Raw genomic sequence first — 22350 nt, forward strand, 5'->3', positions numbered from 1 at the left:
CCCCAACTGCTCACCCATGATCTAACTTCACCCATGACCTGAATTCAGCCATTTTGCCTTAGCAAAATGGACTACTCTCAGTTCTCTGCACACACCCAGGCCTCTTCCATCTCCACGATTTAACCCCGCAGTTAATTCCTTTCTAAATTTTCATTCCTTTACCAGCCCAGCGCTCCAACGCCTCCTTTTGTCTTTATCCCTCTGAGCGCCAGAGGGCGCTACAGGGTGGGCTGACCCGGAGGGGAAGAGACTCGGTAGCCAGGCAGTATGGTTGACCCGCCTTGCTTCCGAGCCAATCATTAGTTAGTGGGCGGAGACCGCGCGCCCCGCGCCTGCGCGTTAAGAGGGGGCGGAGGCGGCAACCTTGCGGGCCCCGAGATGAAGCTGCGGGGGAGGAGAGCTGCGCTCCTGCAGCCGGGGCTGTTGGTGCTGCTGGTTCTCGGAGATGCCGAGTCCAATTTCGGGCCTCGGCGCCAGCCCGAGACCCAACACCGCTACACCCCGGACTGGCCGAGCCTGGACTCCCGGCCGCTGCCGCGCTGGTTCGACGAGGCCAAGTTCGGGGTGTTCGTGCACTGGGGCGTGTTCTCGGTGCCGGCCTGGGGCAGCGAGTGGTTCTGGTGGCACTGGAAGGGCGAGGGGCTGCCCCAGTTCCAGCGTTTTATGAAGGAAAACTACCCGCCCGGCTTCAGCTACGCCGACTTCGGGCCGCAGTTCACGGCGGGCTTCTTCCAGCCGGAAGACTGGGCTGAGCTCTTCGAGGCCGCGGGGGCCAAGTGAGTGTCGCCTCGCGGGTGGGCGGGAGCGCCTCTTCCCCGGCTGGGGCGGACCAGAGCACTAGGAGGTGTGGGTGAAAGGCGATGGAAGCTGAGCGGAGGCAGCTGTCTGTCCGCTATCCCCGAGGGCCTGTGTTTGCCTCCTGAAGGATGCAGAATTGATTGTGGCAGAGCTCGTCATAGCATGTTGAGTAGTAAGGAGAAGGTGCATCTGGCTGGGGATTTGAAAATCAAGTTTGCAGGAAGCAGGTGAGCTGGAAAGCTCGCAGTCTCTGCACCAGTCTAAGCCTGGTGCACCTGATGTCCCTTCCAGGCGGACAAGACAGTCAGGATTCCAGGATTTTAAACCAGTGGTGTAGATTCTGGTCCTAGCTCAACTGTGAACTCCCCTTGAACACGTCGCTTCACAACCATGGTCCTTTCAGCTCTAATGTCTCTAAGATGGAAAGGGAAGCAAGGGAGTTGGGGTATGCTGTGTATTCGGGAACAGTAGATTCTCATTCATCTGCTCTTCTCAGTGCCCAAAGAAAGTGCTTACGAAATGTTTGAATTGTTTTGAGAACTCCTGGAGCTTGCTGGTGGTTGGTTCGGAGAACTGAAAGCAGAGTATACAGCTCTGGTGTAGAGGTGGGAGGACGCAGATATTGAAGTCGTTGAAAGATGAAGTTGTTGAAGGCAAGGTGGGGCAGTCAGGAAGTAGTAAGCCTGGGGTGGTATGTTGCCAGTGGTCAAAGAGTGTGGTTACTCAGCTGCTTGAAGAGTTTATTTGGCTCCTGAGAAGCTAGTGGGTTGGAGGAGAAAGGCTTGGAGGCAGACAGATTTCCCCAGTTCCTGGTTTAGAGCAATCTTCCACCCCTACTTTGCTTCCTCAGTCACCTTCAGGATTCTAGTTATGGTTTGTCAATACTAAAGAGAAATAACTGTCACTTCGTGTTTCCACTAAAGATATGGGAATATAAGGCCTGAATAACTAAAGGGAACTTCGAGATCCATAACTTACAAATGAAAAAATAAAATCTGGGATACATCCACTGTCTAGACCCCTTATTTTATGGACAAGGTGACTCCCAGAGAGAGGGACCTGATGTCCTAAACTCCAAAGTCTAATGATGCCAAGGTGAGGGTTCTCTGCTCTACACCAGAGGTCTACAAACTATGGCTTGAGGGCCCAGGAGATAAGAGTGGTTTTTACATTTGTAAAGGAATGTAGAAACAGCAAAAACAAAGAATATGCCATAGAGATGAGTGTGGCCCACAAAGCCTAAAATACTGTCTGGTCCTTGTAGGAAAAGTCTGCCATCCCTACACTACAGCACAAAGATTGCAATCTCCAAGATGTCTTAAATTTGTGATAATGGATTCAGGCTTTAGTATAAAAGCTGTTTCCCAGACTGACCACATCAGTCACATGATGGTTTGGGTAACTCCCCACACCAGCCAGTGATTAAGTTATCACATGTAGGCATATCTGTTTTTCTGCCATAAAAGCAAATGAATGATTTTGTTATTTCAACATGTGCCTCTTCTCCCTGGCACTTGTGATCCTTTGTCACCTCTGTAAATGAGAGGCAATTCATATAATCTTGGTTTAAAAAAAACTTAATTTTCTATTATCTGCTATTTCCAGTAGAGATCTCTTTCTTCTTCATGTCAAAGGGTTAAAAACACTAATCTTGTTGAAGGGTTGAAGAATGAGAGAGCTAAGGTACGCTTCTTTTTTCCTACCTGTTCCTTTCTTCCCTCCAGGCCCTCTTGGTTGCAAATGAGGGGCGGTGACTAAACCATTCCTGGAGCAAACTCCAGAGGGGAGTTGGGAGTGAAGCAACCTGTAGTCAGGTTCTCTCAAGCATTTTTGAAACCCCTGGGATGCTGGGCAAGTTCACACGCAGCAGCCCCTTGCCCACTTCTTTGCTCATGTGATTTTGATGTCCGCAGGTATGTGGTTCTGACCACAAAGCATCACGAAGGCTTCACAAACTGGCCGAGTCCCGTGTCTTGGAACTGGAACTCTCAGGACCTGGGGCCCCATCGAGATTTGGTCGGGGAGCTGGGAACTGCTCTCAGGAAGAGGTGTGTATCTGTCTTCTGTCTTGATCCAGCCATGCAGTGCTCCTTTCCTTCTCTATTCTGGTGTTTTCTAAATTTTCAGTGTAGGAAATAATTGATGTAAACTGAAAGGCTGATGGCCTTCAAATCAGCAGTGTCTGTAAACCTACAACTTCTCTAATAAAAGTAAGTAAATAAATTTACAGTCATCCATGACTGCTCCTGGATCACTTAACTGTTGACAAATATAGTGGAGCTAATGTATAGCTTCTGAAGCTTCTCCCTGCACACTGCTAAAAGATCTTGATCGTAATTCATTTACTGTGTTGTTTTGTCAAGCAAAGAGTAATCAAGAGGTCTGAGGAATTCTACAGCTCCCAACAAATAGGAAACCAGCTGAAAACTTCTAAAGCTGTTATTCACACAGGTTTGGGGTATCTCTGTCCTATCAGATCACATAATGAGTTCACAAAAAGATAACAAGTGATGGCTAGGACAAGTAATAATGCAGAAACAAATGGTGCAGAGGTCTAAGAGAAGAGCATTTGGCAAGAATCTTTGTTCATTGAGTTTATGTATTGTGTACCCATTAAGAGAAAGCAATTTTGTCATGCTCTACTTCTCTCCTTTCCTCTTATTAAATATCAAAACAAGAAAAAAATTAGTAGTGTCTGAAGCTCAACCAAAGGTGACATCAAGAGAGGAGTTCATGGCCGTGGCTGATTAGGGGAAGGGTGCCCAGCACAGACCGCAGAGCTCCATCTGCAGTGGGTGAAGGATTCCCTCTGGGAAGCCTCCCAACCCAGGGCCATTTCCAGACTGGGTCCTGTATCTGATGGAGGCCAGCGACTGGGCCTGTCATCTTTGTGTCCTCTTTAGCCTTTAACACAGTATTGCAGGCATTTAGGGAAGGTTTGGATAAATGGTAGATCCAGTAGGGGACCAAAAAGGGCAGTGACCGCAGGAAAAAGTAAGATAAGGAGGCACCTGATTAAGATTCTGATTAATGCTCCCTAATATTTGCCACTTTATAGGAAGTAAGTTTCCGCAATCAAAGAGCTAGGAAGTGGCAGAGCTGGAATTTGAACCCAGGTATGCTGGCTGTGAACCCTACAGCCCTGGTTATGTTTGCCAATAAGGAGGAAAAGTGGCGTTTGTGCCATGCCCAACTTTAGCTCTATTGTGAGTTGGTAAACTTGATGTCCTGGATGTCAGCTGCCTGTTTATGTAAATAAAGTTTGATTGGGGCACGGCCATGCCCATTCATTTATACATTCTCTGTGGTCGCTTTCCAGCTACAATTTCAGAATTGAGTAGTTGCAATAGAGACCCCATGGCCTGCAAAGTCTCAAATACTGTCTGGCCCTTTGAGAACAATTTTGCTGACTCCTATCACCTGTCCAATACTGTTTTCCAAGGCTGTGTTTTGCTGATAGTCCTGCTGTAAAACTCTGAGATGTTGATAAGATATGTACTTTAGGAGCTGCCATTTTATCTATTTAGACCCTGAGTCAAACAATGATGACCTAACTTCAATTCTTTCTGCCTTATCTGTGCCATTTACAATGTTACCCTTACTTTTTACTTTCATTATAATGTTTCTGTACCATTCATCATTTTTACTCAAAACCAGCATTACTGTATAAAAATAGGTCCTTTTAACAATGTTTCATTTTGGCTTTAAGAATTATGAATAATTCTGTTGTAGATAAAACAATAAATCAACTATATTCATTAATTTCAATTATATAGAACATGTTACTAATGATTATTCCTGAGTCATAGGATTTTGGATATTTTATTCTTATAAAGAATATTTTCCAATTTTTCTACAATATTTATTTCTAATTGACTCAGAAAAAGTTTTTTAAAAGTAGGACTATATGTTACATGTTGAGATAATTGACTTAAAGGGTGATTTAAATGACTTTGGTGTTAAAATGTTTGATGTATAAAAATGTAGTTATGTGTATTAGCAAAAACAGTAAACCTATTTTTTTTTTTTTTTTTTTGGCATAAGTGAGTGATAAGAGATAATTTGAGGAAATGGTTTTGGATCCCATTCCCCTCCACACCCTTATGGGTGAGTTTCATTGGGATGTGAAAATGCTGCCACTGATTTTCCTTAAAATATGTATATATATTTTGGTGTTTTTTGTTGTTGTTGTTGTTGTTGTTGTTACTAACAGATACTCTCCTGTTTTTCCATTTAAGGAACATACGCTATGGACTCTATCACTCACTCCTAGAATGGTTCCATCCACTCTACCTGCTTGATAAGAAAAATGGCTTCAAAACACAGCATTTTGTCACGGCAAAAACAATGCCAGAGCTATACGACCTAGTTAACAGGTAAGATTCAGCAGTGACTTTATCAGTGAAATCAGAACTCCTATAGAGTACTGATTTTATTATTATCAAAATGATAAAAGTGGTGGTTGTGTTGAGTTGAAATAGTTTTGTGGTTTTTCCTCCTACTTTTCAAAACTTCTGTATGTGGTGATATTTCCTTTATGAATTCAAACAATCAAACAAAAACCAGTGCAAGCGTAGGTCAGAACTTCTGTTCCCTTTGTCGGGACCTCAGAGAGAGGCAAGAAGGTGTAATGGACACTCCCTAGGATGTGGTATGGGAAGGATTTTCATTTTGTCTTCAGGCTCTCATTACTTACAAGCTTTGTCACCTTAGACAGATCACCCTTCTAGCCTCAGATTCTTGCCCTGTAATGTGGGCATAATAATGCTTTTCCTGTAGGGCTCAGAATAATATAGGAAAAGGATCTGGCACAGTGCCTGGTGTACAGATCAAGAGTGTTACTATTATTATTATTCTTAAAATGTGAACTTTAACTTTGGGATTTGCCACTCATCTTCACCATGTTTCATCACTCTGGGATTTGTCACCTGTGTTTACCATGTTTCATCCGTAATTTGCCCTTCTGGCATCTGTGGGCTCATAGAGGACGACAGACTCTTAAAGCTTGCAAGGCAGCCATCTCTGCCTGAACCCTCATTTTAGACCAAAAAAATCTCCTGATGCCCAGATTCTATCCAGGTGATTTCTCCAAAAAAATAGTATAGTTAGTTGTCCAAGACCAGGAGAGGCTTGGAGTCAGACAGCACTGATTTGAAATCCCAGTTCTTTTTTCTTACTGGCTGTGTGGTCTTGAGCAAACTGCTTAATCTTTTTATATCTCAGTTTCCTTACCTGTGAAAGAGGGATAATAATGCACCATAGAATTATGAGAAATAGTGAGGTATTGAGTATAAAGTGCTATACAGTTTCTTGTACACAGTAAAACACAGACTGTCTGTGTCACATCTTGCCACTTAGATGGGTGACTCTTTTCCCAGAGTCCTTGCTCTCCTAGTTACTGAACACAGCGTAGGATTTAAAATTGGGCAGATTTGCATTTGAGTTACAGCTCCTGTTACTCACAAGCTTTGTCACCAAAGCAGAGCCTCAGATTCCTGCTCTCTAAAATGGGAATAATAATGCCTGCCTTGTAGCACTCAGGGTAATAATATGTGAAAGGTACAACTGGAGTTCCTGTGGAGTCTCTAGATCCTTTACAGTAGAAACTTTGAGTAGTTTTCAAAAAAATCTGCCTTTGGAAGACTAGTTTAACTCTTAAAACATCTTAAAAGCAGAAACTCCAACCCTGTAGTTCTGGAGCCACCACTGTTTTAATAGTTGCTGGAAGGAACGTAAATTGTATATACACTGATTACAGTTCTGTTTTCTAAAAAGGCACAAAGGAAAAGCTTAGGAGGAAATATACCAAAGCGCTGTGTTTATGCTGTGTTAGCAACGTGTTATGTTATCTTAGCAAAGTGGCTTTTTTTGTTTTTGTCTCTTCAGTTCTCCACATTCTCTGTATTGTGGCAATTTTATGGTACTTTCAAAATGGGGGAAGATTAATTTTTAAATGTTTTTTCCAAAAATAAGTCCACAAGACTTTACTGTAAATGGATTCAGATAATAAACTTGGCCCAATCTTATGACTTTCAGGTACAAACCAGACCTGATTTGGTCTGATGGAGAGTGGGACTGTCCTTATACTTACTGGAACTCTACCAATTTTCTTTCTTGGCTCTACAATGATAGCCCCGTCAAGGTATGTAATTATATGACTGACTTCTTATTTGTTTGTTCTGATAAAAGAAAGTCCAAGGAGCCAAGATCTGGAGTAATAACAATAATGATAGATAAAGGGGGACTTAATGGGTGTTAAAGGTTTTCCTTGATTTCTTGTTTTGACAGACATAGGCTTAACTATGGTTACATTTAAGTAGTAGAATAGAAACAGTATGTAGAATTCCCAAACCACCAATAGGGAAAAGAAAATAAAGATGCTCTATTAAGCAGACTGCCTCAAAAATTAATATACAAAAAACATGAAATTAAGTAATAGGAATAAAATGCAAATACCTATAACCTCATATATTCTGTGTTGATTATATATTGTAACTCTCAAAGGTCAAGTTCATTTCCCTTACATCAGATTCTTGAGGGAATTATGCCAACCCCTAATCAAAATTATTACCTAATACATAAGAACTGCCTATTTATGTTTGTGTTTCAGTACACCTACAGAGTTGCAGAAGTCTCTGTCTATACCATAGAAAATTTCAAAAATTTTACATTTTCTAAATTTGTTGAGGATATTTAAAAAAAACATCTAAGTATAAAACCAGTTTGAACTGAGGTACCTGGTAGATTCATAAAGCTCTAAGGAGCTCATTGGGTAACTATTACTAAACTTGGAAAATGGAGGGAAGAAAACGGGAAAGAGATCCTGGGTGATGAATAAAGACATTTTAAGAGTGGTTTCCGGGGACCCATCAGTGTGTGGGGACTCCCAGCTGCTCACCATTGTCATTGTCCTGATGGGTCCTCCCAAGGGGTGCTCAGACTTGAGCCCTTGGGTGGGATGCTACAGACCCTGTTCTACCCACTCATTCCAAATGCATTCTCAGACATTAGAAAAGAAGGATACTTCAGAACTGTACTCATGCTAAGAAAGTATTTTTAGGAGAGATTTGGTTACTTTTACTTAAAACCATATCCAGATGGCAAATTTTAAGATGACTCGGAGATAAACTGGGGAGGGGCAGTGACCCTGGGATGATGGCTGCTGCTCTACTTCCCTGCTGCTTCCATCCTCTCCAGCTCGTTCTGGTCTCCCTATTGCAGTACACCGGAGAGCACAGTACTCTCAACAAGGCAAAAGGGTGGTGTTTAAAAAGACATTTTTTTCCCTGAAGTAGCTTTTACAGACATGCTCAGGGTATGGGTCCATGGAGCCAGGTCTTTGCTGTGTGGGGTGATAAGCAAGTGTCCCTGATTAAAGAGCATCAAAACAAGGAGAAAAGATTAGTCAAAGATGCAAGGTTGGAAGAAAGGAGGAAAATAGCAACTGTGATGCCATTAAAAAGCACAACTAAGTAAGGTGCCCAGGCTTTCTGGCATCTGTTAATAATTCCACAGCAATCAGGGCAGTTTGCTTCTCCTTATGAGGCCATCTCTACCTGTTTACATGCTGGCTGTGTAGACATACAGGGCTTGATGGCTCTCCTTCGCTTCTGCAAGGATTCGTGGAAACCTGCTCTGTGGTCTGCCCTGGGGATGCAGAGTAAATTAAAATGGTTTCTGTCCTCAAGGAACTCACAGTCTGAAGAGAAAGACAGACAGGCAAACAGGGTGAGAAGTGTGCTCGCAGATGTATGTCCTGAGCTCTTCACAGTCTACAGACTTTGACCTGAATTCCAGATGTGCAGGATGCTGCCTTAGAAGCTGCAGTTATAAAGAAGTTCAAGGCAGTGTCTGTCCTGGAAGGGCTCCATGTCCAGGGAGTGGTAGCGAGAAGGAGGGGGTGGGCGAGGGAGCAGCCCCTCTGCCAGGGTTTGGGTTCACTGTCACTTTCATTCCTCTTAAAAATAAAAATCCTGTGAGGTAGATGATGTTTTCTTCTTCTTTTAATAGTATAGATAACTGGGGCTTAAAGAGGTGATGTCACCTACCTAAGACCCCTGGCTGGTAGGTGCTGGAGCCAGGTCATTGCTTGTTGGCTACAGGACATTGGAGCAAACTCGGCTGCAAATACAATCAGTATTCTTGGCTTTGTTTGGCACTTCCTACTTGTAGGCAAAACTTCCTCAGCAATATGAATAACTGCCAACCTGGCAAGAAATAGTGATTTTAATCTCCTTTCTGCCTTGAAGAGTTGAAAGTGTTTTCAGTTGTTAGCTTATATGGACCACCCTGTTATAAAATACACTACTATATTAGACATTAAGGTATTCCATGAATGATTTCTCAGAGGTCAGCTAAACCTTGAAAGAATGGAAAGAATAACATTTGAATGCTGACTTTTCTTTACCTAGAAAATCAGAGTTATGTGGTAGAAAGCATCCTGGGGTAGGTTCAGATACTTGATTTGTAGTCCCAGCTTTCCCCGCTGCCCAGGGGTGTTATCTCAGGCAATCCTCTCCTCTCTGAACTTCCATTTCTCTTCTAATAGAATAAGTGGTTTACCAGATGATCTTTAAAGCAGGCTCTCCCAGCCCTTACATTATGTAAGCTAAGACCAGGTGCTGTGGACATTTGGGGCCAGATCATTCTTTGTCGTGGGGAGCAGTCCTGTACTTGGTGGGATGTTGAGCAGCATCCCTGGTTGCTATCCCCTAGAGGCCAATAGCCCCACCCCAGTGTGACAACCAAAAATGTCTCCAGATTTTGCCAAAAGTTCCCCCTGGGTGGTGTGTGTGTGTGTGTGTGTGTTGTGGGCAGACTTGTCCCTGGTGTGGTGTGTGTGTGTGGTGGGCAGACTTGTCCCTGATTGAGAACCAGGGCCTCTAGACTAAGTCTTTTCCTTGCTTCCATATAGACTCTTAATTTATTAAACTGCCTTAATTAAGGAAGCTGAGTGATTTCACCCCTGGTGACCCAGTGCTCTCCTCCTTTAGGATGACGTGATAGTAAATGATCGATGGGGTCAGAACTGCTCTTGTCACCATGGAGGATACTACAACTGTCAAGATAAATTCAAGCCAGAAAGCTTGCCTCATCACAAGTGGGAGATGTGCACGTCCATTGACAAGATGTCCTGGGGCTACCGTCGGGACATGGTCATGTCTGAAATCACTAGTGAATCAGAAATTATATCGGTGAGAGCATCTTTAAGTTATTTTTTTTTAACATTTTTATTGAGATATATTCACATACCATACATCCGTCCAACGTGTATAATCAGTGGCTTTTAGTATGATCACACAGTTGTGCATTCATCACCACAATCAATTTTATGAGTTAGTTATTTTTTAACTACTTGTCTGAAGCCAACCTTCTAACAAAGAGGATGGGAGCAGTCTGGATGGAAGTGTGAGTTGATAGAACCCTTCAGAGTTATTGAACCTACTAACTGTCTATCCTAAGGAAATATTTACGATTACAGAAGAAACTTGTATATGCAGAGGTATTCTTACCAGGATTATTTTCAATTGGACATATGGGCTGTTTCAATTTCTTGCATCCATAAAAATGTAATTACCTAGATTTGGGAATCTTCCTAAACCATTGAAATGTTTATGAATGTAATATGGGTTAATGCTAGAGGGTTGGGTGAAAAATTCAGTTACATATTATCACTGTTATCACAACTATGTAAAATTAACTGCATAGGAAATAGACTGGAAGGAAACATCAGATGTTAATGGTGGTGTCTTTGGGGTGCTGTAATGAATTTCTGCCTTCTAAAATTTCTGTACATATTCTTAGTTTTGCTGGGCTGCCTTGAAATGCACCTGCTCAAGGTCACAGTAAACACACACACACATCCCATTCCAGAAGCCTTGAAGAACATTTCTGTCTCCAGCATGTTTTCCTCTGTATGTGAATTTATATAGCCCTTCACACAGTAGAGTGGCCTGAAATTCTTCCTCTCTCTTCGTCTCCCCAAAGTCTCCACTGCAACTGCTCAAAACCTGTCTTTTCTGTTCCCTGTGCTCTCTCCATGTCACTCCATGCGATCCCTTCACTGCAAAGTGCTTTCTGCTCAGTTCCCCCTACTCATACTTTGTGCCTCTGACACACGACCACTGTCCTGCACCATGGGAAGTGCAGTCTCACCTCCGATTCTAATTGTTGTTTTTGTTTTCTTTTGTTGCCCATAATCATCTGTATGTTTGTCCTTATAGTAACATGAATTTTTCCATTTTCTCATAGCCTGTTTTGCTTTTAAAATGACAAAAATAAAAATATTGTTTTTAAAAGAATAAAGGATCTTCTCAAAGCAGGGAGACTGTGCTCTAGATCCTTTTTCTTCTCTTAACAGTTGAATGACTGTTGTAAGCATTATGCCAGGCCGGGCTTCTGAGCTAAGCCTTCGTTGTTTCTGCTCCTTCCAGGAACTGGTTCAGACAGTGAGTTTGGGAGGCAACTATCTTCTCAACGTTGGACCAACTAAAGATGGAGTGATTGTTCCCATCTTTCAAGAGAGGCTCCTTGCTGTTGGGAAGTGGCTGAGCATCAACGGAGAGGCTATTTATGCCTCCAAACCATGGAGGGTGCAGTTAGATAAGAACGCAACCGTGTGGTGAGTCTTATCTTCAGTCATGTGCTGGAGCTTCCCTGTGGCCCTCCCTGAACTGTGATCTCCATGGATCCACGATGTGCAAGCCAGGCTGGAAGTCAGCTTGAAGAAACCCCAGAGCTACTCTTTTGCTATAAAATGTGTGTGCCTGTTGGGTTATGTCTTCAGCTGTCAGGATATCTTTGACTAGTGGGGGGGGGGGGGGTGGGCTTGGTGAAAAGAGACGGAACTACAAAGTAGCATCAGCCAATTTAGCTGAGACCATTACCCTGCCTCCCGAAAATAGTAGGAGCTAATGCTTGGATGGCACTCACAGTGTGCTGGGCGCTGTCCTAAGTGCTTTCCGTATGTTTTGTCTTAACTGTCCTGCGAGACAGAGACTGTTAGTTGTCCCCATGTTACAAGTGAGAAAACAAAAGCCAGAGCAGTAATATAACTTGCCTGGGATCACAAAGCTACTAAGTGGAGAAGCCGTGATTCACACTCAGGATTTTAGCTCTAGTTATTGTTCTTGGGCCTCAGTTTTTTCGGCTGCCAAATGGGGTGATGATACTTAACCTCATGGGATGAAATGAGATACTGTATGTAAAGCCCCCAACCTAGTGCCACTTACATAGTAAGTGCTCAGTAAAAGGCAACTGCTAGTATTATTACCAAAGAGCCTAGGTCTTTGGTTCAGGGGAATTGTGTTAATCCCTCTGTTTTGGCTGAGTTTCTATTTAGTGATTTTCATCTTCTCCTCTAAACATAGTGAAATCTCAGCATAACAAATTTATATTTATTTCATATCTTGTCCTTGTTATATCCTCCATGAATTTCCTTTCACATGGATTTGGAGATGAAAAAAGATTTGAATAATAAGGTAAAAGGCTTCAGTGTGAAATAACGAGTGGAAAAATTAAAAAATTTTTTAAAGAAGTCTTAAAAAGGAGATGGAAGATGGAAGAGATCCCCAGAAAGAGTTTTATACGCTGCTTCCTTCCCATACACCTTAATTGGGATCAGGTTATTATTGCTTCCCAGCAGCAGTGACAGACTCAAGGTCTTGGAATTGGTAGAGAATGTATTGAAAGGGGAATGTATAAGATTAAGTGTCAAGGTCACAGGCCAGTTATCTTTGACAGTGGTGTTTCTCTTTTCCCAGGTATACCTCAAAAGGAACAGCTGTTTATGCCATTTTTCTGTCCTGGCCAGATAATGGAGTCTTATGCCTTCAGGCCCCCATAACTACCTTGTCTACAAAGGTAAGGAGTCTCAGTGAGTCCTAAGATGGAACCTCTTCTAAAGGGATTGGCAAGCCTTCATTACTCCTTTCCTCCTTCTCCAGGTTTTTCCCATATTTATTCCCCTCTTAGACTATCTTCCCTTGGCCAGCATGAGTGTCCCCCACCATGTTCAGGCTACACTCTGTACTCATTAAACCCTTTCCCTTTTGCTTTCTGCAGATAACAATCCTGGGAATTGAAGGATCTCTGAAGTGGTCCAGAGATCCAGTTCAAGGCCTCCTCATTTATCTGCCCCATTTACCACTCTCTGCTCTCCCAGTTGAGTTTGCTTGGACTGTCAAGATGACAAAAGTGTGGTGATCATTTGAGTTCAAGAGGAAAAGGGAACACTGCCTGCTATTTGCTGCTTTGATTTTCCTCTTATAGTACCATCATTGTAATAAACTTCTCTTCCCCACCCAGATAAAACACATTTTAATCAAAGGAACTGAAGGCATTGCACTTGTTGCCTCCAATGGACCAAAGATCTGAAATCGATTGCTAGCATACCTCTCTCTGGTCAGCAGAAGGAGGGACTGAACAGTTAAGCTCTGAGTTCATCCATCCCTGACTTTGGAAATTATCTACAATGGAAACTTGCCTCCACCCTTGATGTTTGGTAACCTACTTGCTTACTCATTGACTTTAGCCATACTGTTACCCATGAGAAGAGGTAGACCAGGTTTGCAATCTCAACCACTTGCTATTTATTTAGCATCAGTTGTCTCTCCCACCACCACACCCAAAGAACAGAGAGCCTGGAGGGAAAGGAAGGGGGCTTACTGAGCTATTAATAAGTCAATTCTTCAGAAGTTCCAAAACAAACTAAGAGCTCTTAAATTCAGTCTGTTTATAGCAATAGTATTAAGAAAATGAAGGTGATTCTGCCCTGTGCCTTTTTAAATATGATCTAATAAATAAACTTATGTCAAGTCATTTTGATCAAAAAACATGTTGTAGCTTTATTTTCCTAGCCTCACTTTGGACTGTTTATAGCTTTATAATCAGTTTCCGTTTAAAAAAAAAAAGGCCTACCAAGTCTCTTTAATACAGAACAAAGAATGTAATTCCTTTGTTTTTTTTCTGCTTATCACTTCTGTACCACTCTTCTGAGTTGATTACCAATTCAGCCTCTTTGTTATAGGTCTAATAAGAATTTATATATATATATTTTTAAAGCAGTTTTATTCATACACCATACAATTCATTCAACGTGTACAATCAAGTGACTCTCAGTATAATTACAGACTTGTGCTTTCATCACCAAAATCAATTTTAGAACATATTCATTTCTCCAAAAAGAAAAACCCTATATACCTTATACCCCTCTAGTATTGACACTTAGCATTGGTGTAGTACCTTTGTTACAATTAATGGAAGAAGATTATAATGATGCTGTTAACCATAGTCCATAGTTTGCATTAGGTATGTTTTCCCTCATATACTACCCTATGATTAAAACCTTGTAACAGTGGCATACATTTGTTCTAGTTCATGGGAGAACACTCTTATATTTGTACTATTAACCACCTTCATCATCCACAACAGTGTTCGCTGTGTTCTACAGTCCCATGTTTGATCCTCTAGCTTTTCTTCTAGTGACATGTGTGACCCTAAACCTCCCCCTTCAAACACAATCACACACACTCACGATAATATGCTACCACCACCTCTATCCATTTCCAAACATTAACAATCAACCTTATTAAAAATTCTGTACAACTTAAGCATCAGCTCCCCACTCTACTCTCATTCTTGTGGTAGCCTATATTTTAGATATTAACTCCATGTGTTTGCTCATTATATTTAATTCATATTAATAAGATCATACAGTATTTGTCCTTTTGTGTCTGGCTTATTTCACTCAATATAACGTCCTCAAGGTTCATCCATTCTGTTGTGTGCATCAGGACTTCATTCCTTCTCACTGCTTAATATAATATCGTATGTATATACCACATTTTGCTTATCCGTTCATCTGTTGATGGACACTTGTTTCCATCTTTTGGCAATTGTGAATAATGCTGCTAGGAACATCGGTGTGCAAATGTCTGTTTGTGTCCCCGCTTTCAGATCTTCCGGTTACATCCTGAGTAGCAGGATTGCTGGATCATATTGCAGTTCTATATTAGCTTCCTGAGGAACTGCCACACTGTCTTCCACAGCAGCTGTACCATTTTACATTCTCCACCAGTGAATAAGTGTTCCTAATTCCCCACATCCTCTCCAACACTTATAGTTTTCTGTTTGTTTAACAGTGGCCCTTCTCATAGGTATGAAATTATGATATGCTTTAAAGTCAGGAAGTATAAGTCCTCTAACCTCACTCTTCTTTTTCAAGTTGTTTTTGGCTATTCGGGCTCCTTACCAACTCTAAATACATTTGATAATTGACTTTTCCATTTGTTCAAAGTAGACTGTTGGAATTCTGATTGGGATTGCCTTGATTCTGTAAATCAATATGGGTAGAATTGACGTCTTAACAATATTTGGTATTCTAAGTCATGATTTTTTTTTCCTGTGGGGTCAACAGTAATGTCCCCCCTCTCATTTGTGATTTTATTTATTTGCATCCTCTCTCTGTTTTTCTTTGTCTAGCTAAAGATTTGACAATTTCACTGATCTTCTCAAATAACCAACTTTTGGTTTTGTTGATTCTATCATTTTTTCCCTCAGTATCATTTATTTCTGCTCTAGTCTTTGTTATTTCTTTCCTTCTGCTTCTTTTAGGATTAGTTTGCTGTTCTTTTTCTAGTTCCTTCAGATGTGTAGTTAGGTTTTTGCTTTTAGCTCTTTCTTTCTTCTTAATGTAGGCATTTTAGGGCTATAAATTTCCCTCTGAGCACTGCCTTTGCTGCATCCCATAAGTTTTGGGCTCCTTACCAATTCCAAATAAATTTGATAATTGGCTTCTCCATTTGTTCAAAGTAGACTGTTGGAATTCTACTTTGTTGTGTTCTTGTTTTCATTTGTTTTGAGATATTTACCGATTTCTCTTGCAATTTTTTCTTTGACCCACTGTTTAAGTGTGTTGTTTAACCTCCATATATTTGTGTATTTTCCAGTTCTCTGCCTGTTACTGATTTCCAATTTCATTCCTTTATTAACAGAAAAAGTGCTTTGTATAATTTCAGTCTTTTTAAATTTATTGAGACCTGTTTTGTGACCCAACATGTGGTCTATTCTTGAATATGATCCTTGAGTACTTGAGAGGAATGTATATCCTGCTGTTTGGGGGTGCATGTTCTGTATAGAACTGTTAGGACTAGTTCATTTATCATAGTATTCAAGTTCTCTGTTTCCTTATTGGTCCTCAGTCTAAATGTTCTATCTATTGATGAGAGTGGTGTATTGAAGTCTCTGACGATTATTGGAGAGACATATATTACTCCCTTTAGTTTTGCCAGTGTTTGTCTCATGTAATTTGGGGCACCCTGATTAGGTTCATAAATATTTATGATTGTTATTTCTTCTTGGCGAATTTCCCGTTTTATTAATATATACTGTCCTTCTTTGTCTCTTACAACATTTTTGCATTTAAAGTCTATTTTGTCTGATATTAGTATAGCTACCCCAGGTTCTTTTTGCTTACTGCTTGCATGAAATATCTTTTTCCAGCCTTTCACTTTTTTTTTTTTTTTTTTTGTAAGTAAAATTTTATTGGAACATATCAACACATCTGTTTACACATTGTCTGTAGCTGCTTTTGTACTACAACAGCAGAGTTGCATTGTATGACAAAGACTTTATGGTCATAAAACCTAAAATATTTACTATCTGGCCCCTTACAAGAAAAGTTTGCCAACCTCTGATATATAGAATCATAGTATACAAGCTGTTTTTAAACTTTTTTTCACTCAATACTATATCATTAATTTTCTTACCAGTCAGTAAATACAGCTCTACATCATTTTACAGCTGCATGGGATTCCATTATATAAAGAAGTCATAGTTTATTTAATCTCCTATTGATGGATATTTAGAGCTCCAATTCTTCTATATTGTAATCGATGCTGCCACAAACATATTTATACATCTCACCACATTTGATTTTCTCCTTAACATAAATTCTTAGAGATCAGAATTGTGGGGCAAAAGTTCCATAGTTTTACATGATATATATTGCCAAACTTCTCTCTAGAATAAAGTGAAATAATTTTCACTTATATCAATACAGAATGAAAGTGCTCATTTTTCCTACTCCCTTGCCAATCCTGAATACAAGTCTCTTTAGTCTTTGCAAAAACAAAAAGATACATCAGTTGTTTCCATTTGTATTTTATTCTTAATGAGGTAAAACATCTTTCATGATCACTGGTTATTTATGCTTTTTTTCCTTCATGAAATAATGTACTGTATCACTTTATATTTATGTACTCCATGTACTTTGGCAATGTTTTCTGTTGGAGCATTCCTTCAACTGATTTGCAAGTGTGTCATATATGTTAAATGATTCACTCAGTCAACAAATATCTACCAAGGGTAAAAGACATAGGGAATATGGCTGAGAACAAAATAGGTGTGGTCTCTGCCTTTAAAAGGGCACAAACTAGTGAAGGAGGAGCTTATCATCTTGTCTGACATATAAAACACAAAAAGACCTTTCTAAAATTTAGTGACTTGTTGCATGAACATCTCCTTCTAGGAAGAGCAACATCATAAGCAAGTTAAACCAATTCATTTAAAAATTAATCTAATCATGGGAAAACGAGGCATCTTCAAAGCCTGTACATTAATTAAGAATTCTATTAACCAAGTTCTCAAAGTTCCTAAAATGTTGATGCTATTTTTTTTTACAATCAGAATAAGCATTTCTTCATTTCTCTATAGCTTATAAACCACAAACAGTCCAGAAAAATATAAAGAAGAAAATAAAAATCACTTAAATTACTCCACACAAAAATCGTTTGATGTTTATTTTCACGTCCTCCCACTAATTATTGTACATATCTCACATCTTAAGTATATGGTAGGGAATAAGGATAATAAAAAAGCTAAACAGAGAAAAGAAAAAATAAAGGGAAACCAGAAAATAAGAGAAATTTATGCAAGGAGCAGAAGAATATAATGAAACAATCACCCTCTGTTCTTGAGGTTTCTTCCGGGGTTATAAAAAACACAGTGCTCCACAGGCAGTTAAGAATTGGGTTTCAGACCCAAAATTACATTTTGAAATTCTACAATGCCTGATCTGATCATCTGCTGTAACTCATTTTCTTCCAAAAACATGTTTAATCCATTCACAATTTCTTGCCTGTTTCTTCTTAATTTGTCACTCATTTGTATGATCTGCATCCTGGAGTGGACGTCTTCACCTTCATGACCGCCAGCTCTGGCCATTTTGTTCCGTGGGTGCTGCGCTGCTGCTGCTGCAGGGGATTGTGCCAGCCTTTCACTTTTAACCTATTTATATCCTTGTGTCTAAAGTGAATCTCTTATAGACAGCATATAGATGGATCATATATTTTTTTAATTCAGTCTGCCAATCTGTGTCTTTTGATTAGGAAATTTAATTCATTAACACTCAGTGTTATTACTGTAAAAGCAGTACTTACTTCAACCTTTTTTTCCCTTTGGCTTTTTAGGTCATATCTTGTTTTTGTCTCTCTCTTTTTACCCTTTTAGTTATCCTTACTGATAATCTTCATTTCTACACTCTCCTCCAAACCTCTCTCTCCTGTCTTTTCAGTCTGTGAAACTCCCTTTAGTATTTTTTGTAGGGTAGGAGTCTTCTTAATGAACTCTCTCAGCTTCTGTTTGTGAATATTTTAAACTCCCTCTTGTTTTTGAAGTACAATTTTTCAGGATAAAGAATTCTTGACTGGCAGTTTTTCTCTTTCAGCATCTTAAATATATCATCCCACTGCCTTCTCACCTCCATGGTTTCTGATGAGAAATCAGCACTTAGTCTTACTGAGTGTCCCTTGTATGTGATGATCACTTTACTCCTGCCACTTTCAAAATTTTCTCTTTTATCTTTGGCAGTTGACAGTTTGATTAGTATGTGTCTTGGAGTAGGTCTATTTGGATTTATTCTGTTTTGTGTATGTTGCATGTTTGGATGTGTGTATTTGTCTTTTTAACAAGAGTGGGGAAGTTTTTGGCCATTATTTCCTCAGATGTTCTTTCTGCTCCTTTTCCCATCTCCTCCTGGGACACCCATGGCACATATATTTGTGTGCTTCATACTGTCAATCAATTCCCTGAGACCCTGCTCAATTTTTTCCTTTCTTTTGTCTCTCTGTTCTTTAGTCTGTCCAATTTCAGATGTCCTGAAATTCTAGCTCACTGATCTTTTCTTCTGCCTGTTTAAATCTGCTGTTGTATGCCTCTAGCATATTTTAAATCTCATCTATTGTGCCTTTCATTCCTATACATTCTATTAGTTTTCTTTGCATGCTTACAAATTCTTCTTTATTATCACCCAGTGTCTTCTTAATATCCTTTAACTCTTTAACCATATTTTCCTTCATCTCCTTGAATTGATTTAGGAGATTTGTTTTAATATCTTTGATTAGTTTTTCCAAATTTTGTATCTTCTTTGACTTTTTAATTTGTTCCTTTGACTGGGCCATATCTTCCATTTCTTAGTATGGCTTGTAATTTTTTGCTGATATCTGGGCATCTGATTATCTTGATGAGATTATTCTGAAAGTCAGTTTCTCTCTCTTGTCTAGGATTTTATTGTTGATTGGGTTTGCGTTAAAGCTCTTCTTTGACACTCGGTCTGTTGGTATGTCCCAGCCAAAACAACGCCAAGGACCCATGCTGACACACACCAGTCCCAAAGGACCTGGGGGGAGGATCATCAGGGATGCCCAAAGCCTTTTTTGAGATCCCCAAGTCTGTACTCTTCTGGCATGCCCAGAAGATGGCGCTTTTTGCCAACCTATTCCTCATGGCCCTAAGAAGGCAGGATATTTTTAGCCTTCTGGCAGCTCTACCTCTGACAGGGTGGAAACAATGGCCCTGGCATAGCTTACCAGAGACAGGCTAAAGCTGAGGGACCCAGTGGTCTAAATTCCCCAAGTGATAGCTGGATCAGTACTGGGCTGTTTCACCCTCTGTTCTTGGGGAGGAGATCTTCTGCTGTCCTCCCAATCTGCAGCAGCCCACCAGGCAGGGACCTGGTCAACTGGAAGCTGCTTGCCTCAGGGATGGGAGATGGGTGCCAGGGCTGCTTGCCTCAGGGATGGGAGATGGGTGCCAGGGCTGCTTGCCTCAGGGATGGGAGATGGGTGCCAGGAGCCGCAGCCTAGCAATTTACTCACAGTTCCTCACCGCAGTGTCTCAGTCTTTTCGTCTTGCCCTTCCCTGGGTGCTGCAAAGTACTCCACAGGTCTCCAGAGCAGTTTCTGCTTGTCCACTAGATGTTTTTGGAAGAGGGGTGAGCTCTGCAACTCCCTAGTCCACCATCATCCTGGAAATCTCCCTCCATATCTTTTTTATTTTATATATGTAGTTAGAAATCCTTACCTAGCATTTAAGAAATATATGCTTTTCTCAAGTGCATATGGAACATTTACAAATCCTAAATATAAAAGACACAGTATCATATAGACTATGTGGTATGTCTACAGTATAAACGGCAATAATACAAACTTGGAGGGAAGAAAACAATGTTTGGAAATTTTAAAACACACTTCTAAATAGCTCATTGATCATAGGAGATGCCATACAAAGAATTAGAAAATATTTAAAATGATAATGAAAACACCATGTGTTGAAACTTGTGAAATGTAGCTTTAAAAAAAGTATTTAAAGGAAAATATATAGCTTTTATAGGCTTATGTTGAAAAGAAGAATGACTGAAATTTAATGAATTAAGTGACAATACAAAAAATTAGGAAAAAAAACATATACATATATACAAAGAAATAGTGAAATTCAAAGTTGAAATTAAAACAGCAGAAAACAATAATGAGCCACAAGACCAAACATGATTCTTTGAAATACTAACAAAATAGACAAACAGAAATAGGAAAAAAGAGAGAGAGAGGGAGAGGGAGAGAGAGAAAGGACACAGATAAACAATTTTAAAAATAAAAAAGGATACTGCCAAGATTAAAATGATAGAAAATAATATGGATGATTTTATACCAATAAATTTAAAACAATGTGGTCACATTCCTAGAAAATATCATTAAGAGAAATGGCTTGGAGAGAGGCGGGGCAAGAAGGCAGACTGGTGAGCTGTAAGTTTTAGTTACTCCTCCAGGAAAGTAGGTAAAAAGCCAGGAACTGCGTGGACTGGACACCACAGAGCAATCTGTCTTTGGGCATACTTCATACAACACTCATGAAAATGTCGAACTGCTGAGATCGGCGAAATCTGTAAGTTTTTGCGGCTAGGGGACCCGCGCCCCTCCCTGCCAGGCTCAGTCCCGTGGGAGGAGGGGCTGCCAGCTCCGGGAAGGAGAAGGGAGAACTGCAGTGGTAGCCCTTCTCGGAAACTCATTCTACTGATCCATACTCCAACCATAGATAGACTGAGACCAGACACCAGAGAATCTGAGAGCTGCCAGCCCAGCAGAGAGGAGACAGGCGTAGAAAAAAAAAAAAAAAAAAACACGAAAAACTCCAAAATAAAAGCAGAGGATTTTTGGAGTTCTGGTGAACACAGAAAGGGGAAGGGCGGAGCTTAGGCCTTGAGGCGCATATGCAAATCCCGAAGAAAAGCTGATATCTCTGCCCTGTGGACCTTTCCTTAATGGCCCTGGTTGCTTTGTCTATTAGCATTTCAATAACCCATTAGATCTCTGAGGAGGGCCCTTTTTTTTTTTTTTTTTAATCCTTTTTTCTTTTTCTAAAACAATTACTCTAAGAAGCCCAATACAGAAAGCTTCAAAGACTTGCAATTTGGGCACGTCAAGTCAAGAGCAGAACTAAGAGAGCTCTGAGACAAAAGGCAATAATCCAGTGGCTGAGAAAATTCACTAAACACCACAACTTCCCAAGAAAAGGGGGGTGTCCACTCACAGCCACCATCCTGGTGGACAGGAAACACTCCTGCCCATCGCCAGCCCCATAGCCCAGAGCTGCCCCAGACAACCCAGTGTGACGGAAGTGCTTCAAATAACAGGCACACACCACAAAACTGGGCGTGGACATTAGCCTTCCCTGCAACCTCAGCTGAATGTCCCAGAGCTGGGAAGGTGGAGCAGTGTGAATTAACAAAGCCCCATTCAGCCATCATTTGAGCAGACTGGGAGTCTCCCTACACAGCCCAGCAGCCCAGAACTGCCCTGGGGGGACGGCACTCACCTGTGACATAGCACAGTCATCCCTCAACAGAGGACCCGGGGTGCACAGCCTGGAAGAGGGGCCCACTTGCAAGTCTCAGGAGCCATACGCCAATACCAAAGACTTGTGGGTCAGTGGCAGAGACAAACTGTGGCAGGACTGAACTGAAGGATTAGACTATCGCAGCAGCTTTAAAACTCTAGGATCATCAGGGAGATTTGATTGTTAGGGCCACCCCCCCTCCCCGACTGCCCAGAAACACACCCCACATACAGGGCAGGCAACACCAACTACACACGCAAGCTTGCTACACCAATTGGACCCCACAAGACTCACTCCCCCACTCACCAAAAAGGCTAAGCAGGGGAGAACTGGCTTGTGGAGAACAGGTGGCTCGTGGACGCCACCTGCTGGTTAGTTAGAGAA

At 40.9% G+C, this 22350-nt stretch overlaps 1 protein-coding gene across 1 annotated transcript; it reads left to right on the forward strand.

Annotated features, from left to right (window-relative positions):
- Positions 1 to 356: 356 nt before the first annotated feature.
- Positions 357 to 13617, forward strand: FUCA1 (alpha-L-fucosidase 1). Its single transcript, XM_037818300.1, has 8 exons — positions 357 to 776; positions 2712 to 2846; positions 5037 to 5174; positions 6835 to 6940; positions 9792 to 9992; positions 11232 to 11419; positions 12561 to 12660; positions 12862 to 13617. The coding sequence occupies exons 1-8, from the start codon at positions 379 to 381 to the stop codon at positions 13000 to 13002; spliced, it is 1407 nt and encodes a 468-aa protein (XP_037674228.1). The 5' UTR covers positions 357 to 378; the 3' UTR covers positions 13003 to 13617.
- Positions 13618 to 22350: the final 8733 nt, after the last annotated feature.

Source organism: Choloepus didactylus, chromosome 2 (genome assembly GCF_015220235.1).
Source record: "Choloepus didactylus isolate mChoDid1 chromosome 2, mChoDid1.pri, whole genome shotgun sequence".
NCBI classification, from domain to species: Eukaryota; Metazoa; Chordata; class Mammalia; order Pilosa; family Megalonychidae; genus Choloepus; species Choloepus didactylus.